Here is a 15,740-nt window from a genome sequence, read left to right on the forward strand (position 1 = left end):
GGAAATTATGACTTGATAGGTATAACTGAGACTTGGTGCCATGACTCTCATGACTGGAATACAGCAATTGAAGGATATAACTTGTTCAAAAAGAACAGGAGGAACAGAAAGGGAGGTGGGGTTGCACTGTATGTGAAAAATACATATCTCTGCACAGAAATACAGGAGGAGGAGCTTGGTAGCCCCATCGAGAGCATCTGGATCAAAAGAAATGGAGCAAAGAATAAAAGGAACCTGGTGGTCAGAGTCTACTACCAGCCACCCAATCAAGGAGAAGACGAGGATGAAACTTTTGAAAAGCAAATAGCCAATGTTTTAAGGAAGCATGATGTAGTAGTTATGGGGGACTTCAATTTCCCCGATATTTGTTGGGAGACAAATTCTGCAAAACATGGCCCCTCCAGGAAATTCCTGATCTGTGTGGCAGATAACTTCCTCCTACAGAAAGTAGAGGAAGGAACTAGAGGATCGGCTATCCTTGACTTGATCCTAACCAACAGAGATGACTTAGTGGGTAAAGTAGCAGTTACAGGAACTCTGGGGGAAAGTGACCATGTTGTACTTGAGTTCTTGGTTCTAAGGGAAGCAAAAGCCGAGTGTACTCAAACGCGTGCCCTGGATATTAGGAAAGTATATTTTAATAAACTCAGAACAATGATCAGGAAGGTCCCATGGCAAGCGACGCTAACGAGAAAAGGAGTCCAAGATGGGTGGGAGCTTTTAAAAAAGGAAATTCTGAAGGCACAATTACAAACAATTCCAACAAGAAGAAAAGGTGGAAGACAACAGAAGAAGCCAATGTGGCTTAGAGATGACCTGAAAACAAAAAAGGACACATATAGGAAGTGGAAGGAAGGCCAAGCAACAAAGGAAGAGTACAGGCAGGTAGCACAGCATTGCAGGGATGGCGTCAGGAAGGCTAAAGCTGAGAACGAGCTGAGGTTAGCGAGGGAGGCTAAAAACAACAAAAAGGCTTTCTTCAGCTACGTGCACAGTAGAAAGCAGAGGAAAGAAATGGTTGCTCAGCAATTAAATAAGGATGGCAAAATGATAACAGATGACAAAGAAAAGGCAGAGGTGCTCAATTCCTACTTCGGCTCAGTCTTCTCCCAAAAGAGGGTCTATGACCCCCCTGGCAAAGGCGAAGTACAGGCTGAAGGGGCAGGATTGCAGCTTGAGATCGATAGGCATATGGTCATGGAACACCTAATTACTTTGAATGAGTTCAAATCTCCAGGGCCAGATGAGCTGCATCCTAGAGTAATAAAGGAACTGGCAGAACTCTCAGAACCGCTGTCTATTCTCTTTGAGAAATCATGGAGGATGGGTGAAGAGCCAGAAAACTGGAGGAGGGCTAATGTTGTCCCTATCTTCAAAAAGGGTAAAAAGGAGGAACCTGGGAACTACAAACCAGTCAGTCTGACATCAATCCTTGGGAAAATTCTGGAGCAGATGATAAAGCAATCCATCTGGAAGCACCTTGAAAACAATGCTGTGATTACTCGAAGCCAACATGGATTTGTCAAGAACAAATCCTGCCAGATGAACCTGATCTCATTTTTTGATCCCTTGTGGACCATGGGAATGCTGTAGACATCATATACCTCAGCTTCAGCAAAGCTTTCAACGAAGTGCCCCATGACATCCTGATGAGCAAACTAGCTCAAAGTGGGCTAGATGAAACAACGATCCGGTGGATCCACAGTTGGCTACAGAATCGGACTCAAAGAGTGCTTATCAATGGGATCTTCTCAAACTGGGGAGAGGTAATGAGTGGGGTACCGCAGGGCTCAGTCCTGGGCCCAGTGCTCTTCAACATTTGTATTAATGACTTGGAGGAGGAGGTACAGGGAATGCTGATCAAATTTGCAGATGACACAAAATTGGGTGGGATAGCTAATACTTTGGAAGACAGAAACAAAATTCAAAGTGATCTGGATAGACTGGAGCACTGGGCAGAAAACAACAGAATAACATTTAATAGGGATAAATGCCAGGTTCTGCACCTAGGAAGAAGAAACCAAATGCACAGTTACAAGGCAGTTGTAGTGGCTCAACAACACTACAAGTGAGAAAGATCTTGGAATTGTTGTCGATCACAAGCTGAATATGAGCCAACAATGTGATGTGGCTGCAAAAAAGGCAAATACTATTTTGGGCTGCATTAATAGAAGCATAGCTTCCAAATCCTGGGAAGTACTAGTTCCCCTCAACTCAGCACTGGTTAGGCCTCATCTGGAGTCCTGTGTCCAGTTCTGGGCACCACACTTTAAGAAGGATGCAGACAAACTGGAGAGGGTTCAGAGGAGGGCAACAAAGATGATCAGGGGACTGGAAACAAAGCCCTGTGAAGAGAGACTGAAAGAACTGGGCATGTTTAGCCTCGAGAAGAGAAGACTGAGGGGAGATACGATAGTGCTCTTCAAGTACTTGAAAGGTTGTCACAGAGAGGAAGGCAGGATCTCTTCTCGATCGTCCCAGAGTGCAGGACACGGAATAATGGGCTCAAGGGACAGCAAGCCAGATTCCGGCTGAACATCAGGAAAAACTTCCTGACTGTTAGAGCAATTCGACAATGGAACCAATGACCTAGGGAGGTGGTGGGCTCTCCCACACTGGAGGCATTCAAGACAAGGCTGGACAGCCATCTGTCGGGGATGCTCTGACTTGGATTCCTGCATTGAGCAGGGGGTTGGACCCAATGGCCTTGTAGGCCCCTTCCAACCCTACTATTCTATGATTCTATGATTCTAAGAGCTGGCCACCTTCTGCTCTGCAAGCAACTAGCCAAGCAAATCAGAGTCTGACACACCCCATGACCAGCAGATAAAACACCTGCGGTTCTCCCCTCCAAGTTCGCCACATCCCATGTTGCTGGTGACCCCACTGGCGCTGGAGGTGCCTGCCCGCCTGGGAGGGGCTGCCCAGGCCCCCAGGTGGGGGAATACTCACAACTGGATGTCCAGGAAGATACGCTTCTCTTCTCCAACGTGCACCTTCCAGACACAGTCCTCGCCCTCAGCATAGGGCTCTGGCCAGTTGGGGGAAAGGATCACCCCTGCCGCCATGGAGAGCTCCCCTCCACACATCGCTGCAATGTCAAGGGACATCTGTGTAAATTTTCAGGGTGCAAACTGGAGCTCCCTTCTGTGCTTGGCCCTGGGCCGCCTCCCCCTCTATCTGCTCAGCAGCTGGGCACAGAGCCCTGGGAAGCCTCCATTCCGGGATTAGTCCTGGTCCTGGAGGCAAAAGGGCTGTGGAGGGCTAATGAAGAAGACCAGTGGTTTATGACTGAGCCGAAGCTCAGCCAGACTGCTTCAAAGGCAGCGAGGCTGGCTTGAGAGCACCCTTGCCACTTTCAGTGCGAGTCTTTGCCCTGCATCAGGTTCTGAAAGCTTTCAGTGTGGTTCAGGAAAACCTGGCTTTGGAGGATACCTATGGGCTAGTGCCCATGACATCATCAACTCCCCAGTCCCTAGAACAGCTTTGTAATGTGTGTGTGCATGTGTGTAAGAGAGATGGGGGGTGCAAATTGTTTTTGATAAGCTGAAGACTGCGTGTATATCTGCCACTTCAAGCAAACAGGCTGCCTGGAGCATCAGGGAAGGGACCAGGAGGATGGCTGCTCCATGCTGGTTGGTATGCATGCAAGGCAAATCCCCAAATCAGGATCACACCCTGGCCAGAGACCCTCTTGCAGCCACTGCTGAAATGCTACATCTGTTTTCACCCTGAATCATCCCAGTGGAAACAAAAAGGAGAGCGCCCCATAGCACCCGTGCTCTCCCACCCTGGGCGTAGGGGTTCCTCCCTCCCTCTCCCTTCCCCTCTCTCACCTCTGCACAGGGGCTCCGTGTCATTCCAGTAGGGGTCCCTGATGTTGATGCACTCAATGATGGCTGGCCCTTGCTCCAGCGAGTGGCCAGGGTCGCAGGCGAACTCCACAATCGTCCCGAGGTTGTACGTGGGGTCAGAGGTGGTGAAGTTCCCGTTCTGAATGTATGGCTCGTAGCAGTGGCCTTTCTCAAATGCTGGAAGGGAAACAGCAGGACAGCAATTACACACGCGCGCGCGCTTGCTTTGGGTTGTCCAGCTCTGCCCCTTGAGGCCTGACTGGTACAGGAGGACACAGCGCCACAGCCACTGCAGCGTTTCTGCCCGGGGGCCGAGCAGTTGGAGTGATGCTGGACAGACTACACAGGGATGGAGAGTGACAATTGGTGTAGCAACTGGAGGAGGAGGAGGAGGAGGAGGAGAGGGATGAAGGGTGCTGCTAGCAGAGGAGCTCATGCAAGGAGAGAGAGAGTTGAAGAGGAAAACGAAGGACTAGGAACGTGGAGCAAGTACCTGAGACCTAAGGAGAAAATTTTGGCTAAGAGTTCCTGAATCTGGAGCCTGCCCTTCTGTCTTTGCTTTATACCAGGCTGTCTTTTGCTAACATTTTGCCCTTTCTGTTGTTGGGATGCTGGGAGCCAGCTGCTGAGTGCTGCCTCCTTGCAGCTCTCTGCAGCTCTCAAGGTGATTGAATGGATTGATGAATGGTTGGGTTGACCTTCCTATGCGGGGGGGGGGGGACACCCTTAAGTGTGTGGAGATGGTGATGGAGAGAAGAGCTTCCGCTTTAAACCTCCCCAGAGGGGCTGATCCACCTTACTTCCCTGGGAATGAGGTGATCTGATCTGTCCCTCTCCAGCCTAATTAAAACAGAGGTCTGTGCTGGAGAAAGAGAGAGAGAAAGAGAGAGAAAATGTGTTTGGTCCACAGGCAGGATCCATCACTCAGAGTGAAGGACATGCTGGGAAATTCCTGGGAAGCAGCAGTGTTTCAGGGGTGCCACCAAAGCAGTGCACCTCCAGAGAGGAGCACCTCTGGGATGTCTTCCAATGTTGTACCCTCTGGGGTCTCCAGAGAGCAGCTTGCAGGTCCTGTATGGTGGCTGTTTGCAGTGGCAGGAGGGCTCTCCTTCTCGGGACATGCCAGCCTGGGCACTCACTTTTCATCTTCCCCAGCAGGCGAGAGAGAAATCTCTTCCTGCCTTGGCTGGAGGCCCAGCTGCTTGGCTCAGTTATAGTTCCATGCCTGGCTTTCTATTTTTGGTGCTGTTATCATGCTGCTCCAATATGCACATTTATCTGTAGAACGATCCATTGATTGTCCATGCACAAAACTGGGGCAGGGGGATGTCCCTGAGGTGGTTCTGGGAAAGGCAGATCCCAGCAAGGGTGTGACTTTGGGTGAAACATGGGAGGGATCTAGCTGCACCCCCTGGGGATCAACAGGAGAATTTGGGAAAAGAGATCCCCAGAAGCAGAATTCATCTCCGTATTGTTGCTTGCAGTTTGCCTCACAAAAAATGCAAACACAGCTAGAGCCACAACTCTCTGTAATTTTATCCTGCTGACCCAAAACCATCAGAGGCCAGAGAGCTGCTTATTCTACCCAGGGAACCTCACTCTCCACCCAAACATGGAAGGGCCTCGTGTCCCAGCTGTGGGCTTTCCAGAGGCAACGGGTCGGCCACTGTGCAAAACATGGTGCTGGACTAGAGAGGCCTTCGGTCTGATCCAGCAGCCGGGCTCTTCTGATGGCCTTAAGTCTAGGTAAAAAGCAGCTAAGTATCTGGAAGAAAGGAGATTTCTTTGCACAGAAGGAGACTTCAGAGTAATCTCAGACACCAGCCAAAGCACTGTTGAGAAGAAAAAAAAGATGCAGTGGCCTCTTTAGCTGTCTTTATTCATCCGTTTGTTTCTTATAACCTCATTTGGCTTTTCTAGGCTGCAAACTGATTCACGCTGCTTGTGCTCAGCCCCGCACAGCAAGCCTGCAGGGAGGTCGCTGTCATCCCCCTTTCCCAGGCCAGGAGCTGAGGCTGAAGGAGAGACAGACGGCTGCGGCCACCCCCCCGCCGGCTCCCTCGCACCACGCTGCACTGGCCTCCCAAGACACTGCCTTGTTCAGCTTGGCCCCACACGCCCACACATCTCCCAAGTCAATCTGCTCAGCACCCTTTTGTGCAAAACTGCATTCCAGAAATTAAGGCTGAGGTTACCGGAACAAAAGGGACAAAGGACTGTGGCAGAGGAGACACGACCCCAAACATCACACTTCAGTAGCAAAAGGCATTGCTTGCCCAGTTGTACTGGCTTTTCACAGGAAACACTGATGATCCGAGATATCTTGGCATAGATCAAAGGATACAATCGTGGTAACTGGCCGCCCTTTGGTGAATGTTAGAGGTTTCCTGGTGCTGCGGGTTGCAAGGCTGACAGGGGGCCTAGTTAACGTTTTCCGAGCAGCCACAGAGAGGCTTGCAAACGCGTGCTGTCTCTGTGTTGTGCTCCCCGCCAGTGGTGGGGTGGGGCCAGCGCTTGCAGGAACACCGCGCCAGGGCAGTTTCTAGCAGCGGGGACACTGCCATCATCTGCCATCCCCACCCCGCAGTCAGTCCTCCCTGGTCCCTTTGAGCTCAGCTGCACTCCCCGCAGTAGCTGGGGGTGGGGGATGAATTTTCTCAGCAACAATATGCTATTCCCAGTTGTAGTGCAACATATTTTGGGCTGGCTTGGTCTTGAACGGGCAATTAAGTGCGATGAGTGTTACCAAAGTCCTGCTCCTGGTGGAGATGAACACTGCTAGGACGGGTTTGTTGATATGGATCAATGCTGCTGCCTGCACTTTTGGAGTCTCCTTGGGGGTGTGGCTAGGGGGACTGTCAGGATGAGCGCCCGCACCTCAAAAATTACCCCCCCACTACCCTTTCTCAAAGCTGCCTAAGCCAGTAGCGACGACCACATTTTGCAGCAGTGAGTTCTGTGCATGCATTGCATGAAGACTTCCTTGTCTTTGTTCGCAGATCTCTTGCCAGCCCATTTTACTGGGTGACCATTGTTCAACTGGGCAACCAGAACCATACACAACAGTTGGGGGGGTTCCATTTGCAATTCCCAGAGGCCCCAGCTCTGGCCTCCCCTCCTCGCCACCCCAGGCCCTCCTTGCTGCAGTCCCCTTCTCCTCCCAGCTGCCAGGCATCGCCGCAGCTTCCCGTGCTGGAGCCTGTGTGGCTGATGCCCAAGGCAGGCAGTCCGGCACTGCTGGAAGAACTCTAACTCCCGCCAGGGTCATAATAATCAATGCCGAGATTAACTGCCCTAATTTGCCAAGCTCAGCAGAAGCGAAATGGCTCCCCCCTGTTTCCCCTCCTCCACCACCAGCCGAGCCTGCAAGCTTGGGAAGTGTGTGTTGGGGGGGGGGAGAAGCACCTTCGAAGCGAATGTTGAACGTCGGCCGGGTGCTTGGGTCATCCGCCATGAAGTCGACACGTAAGGTGGTGCCTTCGCTGATCACCCCCTCGAAGGGCACGCTGTCGCTCTGGCGGGAGCTGTAGAGGGCCACCGAGAGGTTCGTCTCTCCGCTGTAGACAACCATCCTGTGGGGCCAGGAGAGCCAGGCACTGGGTCAGGAGGAGGAATGGTACCTTTGCCTGGATGTGGGTGAATGAAGCCTTGCAAAAGGGCCCCTGGGACCCCCCCAGGATCCCCTGTGACACACACACACGGCCAAGCATCACGGCTTAGGGCGCAGTTTCCGAAGGGACCAGCGGCCTAGCTGTGAACCCGCCCCCTTGTTAACATCTGCAGGAGAGGCCCTTTTGCGACCCCCCCGGCCGGTTTACATGCTGCTTTCCAGGGGTAAACTGTCCTCAGAGCAGACCCAGGCCAGCCTCGTGCTCTGGAGGGGAGCCTCGCAAGCGCTTCCCTCTTTTCACAGGGCTTGCGGCAACACGCCCAGGAGTTCTGTGCCAGATGTTATCTGGCAGTTCCTCAGCAGAGCAGTCAATGCAGAGGAGGGCAGAGTTGCCTGGCTGGGCAGGGAAAGGAGCTCATGCTGTGCGGGCAGAAGGGCCCAGTTTCAATTCCCGGCGCAAAGCTCCCGCACAGCAGGGAAGTTGCACACAGAATGTTAGAGGCAGCAGCTTATCCTGAGGAGCCCTAGCAGCTCAGCAGTAGAGCTCAGACTTTGCATAGCAGTCATACTTTATTCAAGACACTTGAGGTCTGTACGTCCAGGGTTCAAGTGACCCCGCTGCACTACTGGCTCTGCTGAGTTGGGCTGCGGACCCCTGCCCCTGGTCCTGCCTCTGAAAGGGGCCTCTCTCTGCCTCAGGCCCCGGAGAGAGGCTGCCAGTCACGGCAGACAAGGCAAGACAGACCAACGGTCCAACTAGCATAAAGCAGCTTCCTAGGTAAAAGGGTTCCTTGGAGGCAGGAGCCCCTGAGCACCCATCAACCACTCCAGCCATGCATCACGCAGAATGGCTCTTGGAATGGCAAACTCTGTCCGCTCAGTTCTCATCCGGCAGGCCGTCACCTCCACCCCTGCCATAAAAACCAACCCTTTTAAGAATAAGGGATTCAGATTAACACCTCTTTCTGAGCACTTCTGAGTCACACACACGCCCTGTGTTAATGGCCCCCCTGGCAAATTCCCCTCCCTGTTTGTGCCTCCTGCCTCTGCTCTGTAGCTCTAGCATGAAGCCATTATTCTGGAAGGATTGTACAAGCAGAAACTCCCTCGCCAGCTCCACCGTGTTTACTGCGGCCATAAACAGGTGTTTCACTCTTGGATTTCACTACAGCTCATAAAGTTGGTTTATTGTCTGTTACCAGGTTGGGTTTTTAAACGCTCCTTTAAATGCAAACATCAGTCGCTTACAAGGTGTGTCAGCCTCTTATGTTTCAGGAGGCCCGCCAATTTGTGCTTGGGTGTCCCTGGTTTATTCTCACGGCAAGGGGGACTCAAACATCTGGACCCCCAGATTTAGAGGCCGGGCAAAAAATAGCATAGTGGAAATGTTTCTGAAAGAAAACAGAAACGTGTTGAAAGGAATGATCTGTGGCTCTTACAGAAGGCATTTCTGTGTTTTCACAGAACGGCCAACTTGAGAGGGGCCACTTGAGGCATCAGATCCAGCTCCCAGCCCAGAGGAATCTTACCGCCTACCATGGGGCCATAGCTGAGGGGTGGAGCACCAGCTTTGCATGCAGAAGGCCCCAGGTTTAAGCTCCAGTAAAAGAATTACAGGTACAAGATCTGGAGAAGGGCCTCAGCTGGTACCCTGGAGAGATGCTGCCAACTGGGGAGGAAATCCTGGGCTAGATAAACCAGTGGTCCGAGGATCCAGGAGATCCAGGTGTTCAGCAATCTTGAAAGATCACTCCTCCATCCATCTCCCCTGGATCTAGTCCACCTCAACAAGTCCAATACAGCAGCTGTTCCACCTGCTCCTAAGTCCCCCTAGTGATGGAGGGTCTGCCCAAATCTCTGGAGCAGCCTTCCGCAGCCTGATGCCCTCCGTGTGCATTGAACTACAACCTCTATCAACCTCTATCAGCCATTGGAGGGCACCAGGCTGAGGAAGGCTGCTCTAGACAGCATATTTCACAGTACCAATTGCTGTGAGATGAACAATGGGACAGGGTGTTTGCCTTGAGCTTTCTAGAAGCATCTGGCTGCTGTCCCCTGTTGGAAACAGGATGCTATTCCTGTACCACATATCCCATCAGTTAGAAACGTATGGCCCAAATCTTTTTATTTTACTGGTTTATCCCATTTTATTTGCTCCTGTTCATGGGAGGCAAGGAGGACAAGCCGTCTGAAGACTCGAGTCCCTGCTTGTCGGGTCCTTTTGCCAAGCCAAGCCAAGCCAAGCACTTTAGCCATTCCACCATAACTCTTATTTCAACAGAAGCATTTCCGTTGCTGCTGCTGTTTTTGTTGCTGCTGTTGCAAAATCAGTCATGTCATTCTACTGAATCAGGCACCCACTGGAATTTGGGGGCAGAATTTTGCAGACAATCCAGAGTGCGGCTCAGTGGATTCTTGCTGAAAATGGGCACATTTGAGGTGCGTGCCCCCACCCTGCAGTACATGCCAACAAGGTCCCCAATGTATGTCAGGGCTCAGAGGCACCTGCTAAGGCCTGAATGGCTGGGATGGAAACTGAGAAGAGTAATTAGAAACCCCACAAAATTGGGCATTTAACATCCTAGTCATGCACAGCCACCTTCCGCACTGGCAGCCAGTCTGGTTCTGAGCCCAATTCAAAGTGCTGGTATTAACTTCCAGAGCCTGACACAGCTTGGAACCAGGTTACCTGAAGGATCTTCTCCTCACCTATATACCTGCAGAGATCCTAAGACTGTCTTCAGAGGCGCTCCTCTGGTTCCCTTTGCCAAAAGAGGAGAGGCGGGTGGCTACTAAGGAGAGGGCCTTTTTGGTGGTTGTACCATGGTTGGAATGCCCTCCCAGAGAGGCTCATCAGGTGCTCACACTGTGGTCTTTTCAGCACCAGGTGAAGAACTCCCGCCGCCCCCCTTGGGCTACTGAGTTCTTCAGTTTTGTTTTTAAATGTGTACTGCATTTTTACACCTTTCCCGGCTGCTGGCTTTTACTCTGGTTTTCAATCTGGTTTTATTTCCCTTTGAACTTTTAAAGGTTTTATATTATGTTTTATCATGCATTTTAGGGTTGTACTTTTTGTGAATCACCCAGAGAGCTTTCGCTATCAGGCAGGATAGAAATGTAACAAATAAATAAAGTGGGCATAGTGATGGCAGGAAAGAGGCCCTCACCATTGCTTGTCTCCCAGCAGCAGCCTCTCAAAGTGCAGGTGGAGTTTCTGGCCTTCTGGTGCGCTGATCGTCCACACGCAAGACATGCTCTGATTCCGCAAGTGTGTTGGTGCCAGGATGCGGCCGATAGTGGCGTTGAGCACTGTCCCCCCACAGGGTGCTGGAAATGGAGATCAGAGGGAGGAGGGTGAGTTCATAGAATCATAGAATAGTAGGGTTGGAAGGGGCCAACGAGACCGTCGAGTCCAACCCCCTGCTCAGTGCAGGAATCTCAGTCAAAGCATCCCTGACAGATGGCTGTCCAGCCTCGTCTTGAATGCCTCCAGTGTGGGAGAGCCCACCGCCTCCCTAGGGAATGGGTTCCATTGTCGTATTGCTCTAACAGTCAGGAAGTTTTCCCTGATGCTCAGCCGGAATCTGCCTTCCTGTCACTTGAGCCCATTATTCAGTGTCCTGCACTCTGGGATGATCGAGAAGAGATCCTGGCCTTCCTCTCTGGGACAACCTTTCAAGGACTTGAAGAGTGCTATCCTATGTCCCCTCTGTCTTCTCTTCTCAAGGCTTAACATGCCCAGTTCTTTCAGTCTCTCCTCATACAGCTTTGTTTCCAGTCCCCTGATCATCTTTATTGCCCTCCTCTGAACCCTCTTCTCCAGTTTGTCTGCATCCTTCTTAAAGTGTGGTGCCCAGAACTGGACACAGTACTCCAGATGAGGCCTAACCAGTGCTGAGTTGAGGGGAACTAGTACTTCAGGAGATTTGGAAGCTATGCTTCTATTAATGCAGCCCAAAATAGCATTTGCCTTTTTTGCAGCCACATCACATTGTTGGCTTATATTCAGCTTGTGATCTACCATAATTCCAAGATCCTTCTCGCTTGTAGTGTTGTTGAGCCACTACAACTGTCTTGTAACTGTGCATTTGGTTTCTTTTTCCTAGGTGCAGAACTTGGCATTTATCCCTATTAAATTTCATTCTGTTGTTTTCAGCTCAGCACTCCAGCCTATCACTTATAGAATCATAGAAAGGGTTGATCATCAGACAATCACCCACCTGTATTTGGTGCCCAGACCCCTCCATACCCAGCTCTGTATACCTGAGCAGACTGGCTCCGGGGTGCTCCAGTGTGGCTTGGAAGCGTTGATGCAGGTTAGGACTTCGGGACCCTCAAGTTCATAGCCCAGGTGGCAATGAAAATGGGCCATGCCACCGGAATGCAGGCCCATGACAGTGACTTCCCCAAAGTCCGGTCTCCGTGGGAAGCTGCAACTCAGCATAAAGACTGGGGGGGGGGGGGGAAGGTGCACAGATTGGGGTTAAAAACGAAAAGTGAGTGGAGCTTCTTCCAAGTCCTTAAGCACTAAAAGGAACTCAGGGATGGTGCAAAGCTGGGACTTCGGGTTTTGCAAGACGTGTCGTGTGCTGTGGGTATACCACCAGATCCTCCCTCGCTGATATACCAAGCAGGGTCACTTTGCTTCCCAGAGCTGCTCTCTCTTTCTCTGTGGCCATGCTGCCTGCGCACAATATGAATGGTGCATCATTGCCAGTTGGCTTCCTTGATGGTGCTGTCAGGCTGCATGAGCCCAGAGAACACATACGTTTCCCCTTTGTGGATAGCGCTCCCCCATCACCAGCAGACCAATGGCTGAAAACAGGGCCTGGCTGGGTCTCTCCATGGAGATCAAGAGCCAGTGTGAAGCCTGCTTCCCGCATGGTGCTTCTGCTGAAGCCTTGTGCCAGTGTGGGGAGGGGAGGGGAGGGGGGCATGGTGGAAGCAGCACCTGTTCTCTCACTTCAGGTGGCAAGACAGCTTGCACTGGGGCTGCCTTGTCCTGATAGGGAGGCTGCACCAGGCCCCTCATCTTTGCTTTTTTTCTGCACCTTTTCCAGCTCTACAGTATCAGGGAAAAGTCCGGAGCTGGGTGGTGTAGAACCTGCTCTGCAGGCAGAAAGCCCCAGGTTTGAACCCTGGCAACAGGAGGGTGCTGCTGTGCTCATGCCCTGCTTGTGGGTCCCCGGCCAACAGCTGGTCAGCCACTGTGGGAACAGAATGCTGGACTAGATGGGCCCTTGGTCTGATCCAGCAGGGCTCTTCTGATGTTCTTATGCTCTTATGTTATATAACATCTCCTGGTAGGGCAGGAGAAACTCCTGCCTGAAACCCTGGAGAGCTGCTGCTGCCAGTCCGTGTCAACAATGGTCTAGACCAGTGCTGAGATGAGTGTGGACCAGCAGTTTCATGTGGATTCTGCAGGGCAGCCCAATTCTCCTTGGAAACGTGATACATTTCATACCCCTTTGGGGAAAGTCGCCCACAGAGCCCCCTTCTTGCAGGCCCACACAGACACTTTCCCTGCTGCCTGGGAGGGAAGGGGCATTTCCACCTGGCCTCCATAAATGGTCATTGGGGCATCTTTTATTATGATTGGTTTTTAAGCTGCTTCAGGTTTGCACTTGGCCTCTGGACTTCTCCCTCCTGTCTCTAAAAGCAAACACCACCTAAAAGCAAACACCACCACGGCCTCTTTATCTTTATCTACAGAGCACACCTACGCACTTCTTGCTGGGAAGGGAAATAAAAGGCAAGTGGCTGGAGGTGAAATTACAGACCCGGGAAATATGCCAGGAAGGCTTCCTGTGCTGAAGCCCTTGCAAAGAACTCCTCTCTACTTGGGCACAAAAGGCCCATAAAGGAGGCTCAGCTCGCCTGAGCAAATGCGCCATATGCGAGGGAAAGTGGCCACACACATGCACGCACACACACACACCTATGAGGTGCCAGGCGGGTCAATTAATTTGTCTCGAAAGAGAGCCTCCCTCTCTGAGCACCCCATTTCACCTCCTTCACTTTGGGGCTTTGTTTGTGCAGTCACAACTTGTGTTGCCCTGAGCTAGAAAACTAGCTCTTGTCCAGATGAAGGAAGAACCCCAGGGACTTCAGCCACAACAGCTGGCTTAGCTGTCATGGGTCATGCAGGCACCATAGTGGTTCTCCAGGGTGGCAGGGGACTGGAAAACCCAAAGAGGGAAGCACCCTTGATGTCTTGTCACCAGCGGTTCCTGCCTCTCAGTGATGTGGTGGAGACAGGCTCTCAGGGTCAAAGCACCAGGGCATGTCGATTAGCAGGGGGCAATGACATCATCTGGCCCGCTCCTCAGAGTTCTCTGTTCTCTCTGAGCTTAGCAGCAACCTTCATCGTAGCTGGCAGGCAAATGGATTTCCTCAGCAGCGATGTATCGAGGTGGGCTCTCCCTGCTGCAGCACAAAGGATTTTGACTGGCCTGGTCTGGAATGGGCAAAGAAGACCCCTTAGCTTTCATCTCCACCTCCTCCTGGTGGAAATGCAAACAGCTAGCACTGCTGCACAGAGACGCTTGCCACACACTCACACAAACGTAGCTCTAGTTCAACACAGCGGCCTGCATTTCGTGTGGGTGAAAAGGGGACCTGTCATGACAAGTGCCTGCACTGCCACATTTACCATGACGCCCCTGCTGCCACTCCCTTTTAGCTTGCTTCACCTTCTTGGCTGCAAAACCAGCACAACCTGTTTACTTATTTGAAACAGTGTACCGATTGGTAGGCCCAGGGAGGTGGCTGCCTCGGGTGCCGGATGCTGGAGGGGAGTCATGGGAGCATGGCAAGCTCTACAAGGAGGCTCTGTCCACCTTCTGCCAGTGTATTCAAATCTGAAGCCCCCCCTTTTTTTGACATCCAAATATCCAGCAGCTTCATGGTTCAGGACCATGTCCCCCTGCCTTTGATGGCCACCCAGGGACAAAGGAGCCATTCCATAAGAACCTAAGCAGAGCCCTGCTGGATCAGACCCAGGGTCCATCAAGTCCAGCATTCTGTTCACACAGTGGCCAGCCAGCTGTCAACAGGAAGCCCACAAGCAGGGCAACAGCACCCTCCTGCCCATGTTCCCCAGCAACTGGTGTACATAGGCATAGTGCCTCTGATACTGGAGGTAGCATGGAGCCTGTAGGACTAGTAGCCATTGATAGCCTTCTCCAGGAATTTGCTTACCCTCTATTAAAGCCATCCAAATTGGTGGCCATTGCTATGTCTCGTGGTGGCAATTCCATAGTTTAACTCTGTGCTGTGTGAAGAAGGGCTTCCTTTTCTCTGCCCTGAATCTCCCACCCATCAGCTTCAAGGGAGGGCCCCACTGGGTTCTAGCAGTATAAGAGAGAAAAATCTCTCCCTTTCCACATTCTCCACGCCAGGCATAACTTTGTACACCTCTATTCTGTCTCCCCTCACTCACCTTTTTTCCAAGCTAAACAATTGCAGATGCTGCAACCTTTCCTCCTAGGGGAGTTGCTCCAGCCCTCTGACCACTTTAGCTGCCCTGCTCTGCACTTTTTCCAGCTCTACAATATCTTTCCTTCAGTGTGGTGACCAGAACTGGACGTGGTATTCCAAGCACGGTCGCGCTGCAGATTTGTATATTGGCAGCATTACCCTCAGTTCCTGTCCTAATTGTGCCCTGCCTGTGCTTCAGCCGCACCTTGATAATGGAGCTGGAATGTCCCAATCACGTCATCCTGGAAGGCGCGGAAGAAAATGGAGATGGTGTTGGTCGGGCTCCGGATCACTTGGCCTTCCACCAAGAGCGTCTGATTGGCCAAGATCACCAAGCGGTCCTTGTCCACTCCGCGGATGGAGAGCACTTCCCCCTCAGACACGTTCACGCTTTTCACCTGTGTGCCAGGGAAGGGGGGAAACCCATTAGGGATGTGACCAAAGAAGTCCTCACCAAAAAACCATTGCGTTAGGAACCTGAATCTTCAGGCTTGCACATTAGAGACAAGGTGCATCCCACCTCACCTGCATCCTGATCTGGTTGCCCTCCAGTGTGCTGGCTGGGGATGATGGAAGTTGTAGCCTAATGCAACTTGAGGGCACCAAGTTGTGGCACGCTGTTCTAGGGACACCAGGGAAGGAGCAGAGCCCTGAACAAGGGTGACTCCAGGAACTAACGCGGACAACATTTGAGCAAGCCATCCCCGAAGGGATAAAATAGGAACAGAGCACAGACCGAGAGAGCTTTAGCAGGAACATGTTCCAGAATACTGAGATTGCCCCTGTTAACTAGGGGG

At 51.8% G+C, this 15,740-nt stretch overlaps 1 protein-coding gene across 1 annotated transcript in view; it reads right to left on the reverse strand.

Annotated features, from left to right (window-relative positions):
- The window catches only part of SEZ6L (seizure related 6 homolog like), a 105,363-nt gene that overhangs the window by 18,494 nt on the left and 71,129 nt on the right, over nucleotides 1–15,740 (reverse strand). Inside the window, exons 4-9 of the mRNA XM_084820293.1 lie at nucleotides 15,149–15,341; nucleotides 11,728–11,913; nucleotides 10,632–10,791; nucleotides 7,260–7,426; nucleotides 3,837–4,031; nucleotides 2,953–3,091 (exon numbers count right to left, since the gene is read on the reverse strand). Coding sequence (XP_084676419.1) covers nucleotides 2,953–3,091; nucleotides 3,837–4,031; nucleotides 7,260–7,426; nucleotides 10,632–10,791; nucleotides 11,728–11,913; nucleotides 15,149–15,341 — 1,040 coding nt within the window. The remainder of the gene's footprint in view (nucleotides 1–2,952; nucleotides 3,092–3,836; nucleotides 4,032–7,259; nucleotides 7,427–10,631; nucleotides 10,792–11,727; nucleotides 11,914–15,148; nucleotides 15,342–15,740) is intronic.

The sequence above is a fragment of the Heloderma suspectum genome, chromosome 13 (genome assembly GCF_057233095.1).
Source record: "Heloderma suspectum isolate Gila_16-S chromosome 13, 16-S_ref, whole genome shotgun sequence".
In the NCBI taxonomy this organism is placed as follows: Eukaryota; Metazoa; Chordata; class Lepidosauria; order Squamata; family Helodermatidae; genus Heloderma; species Heloderma suspectum.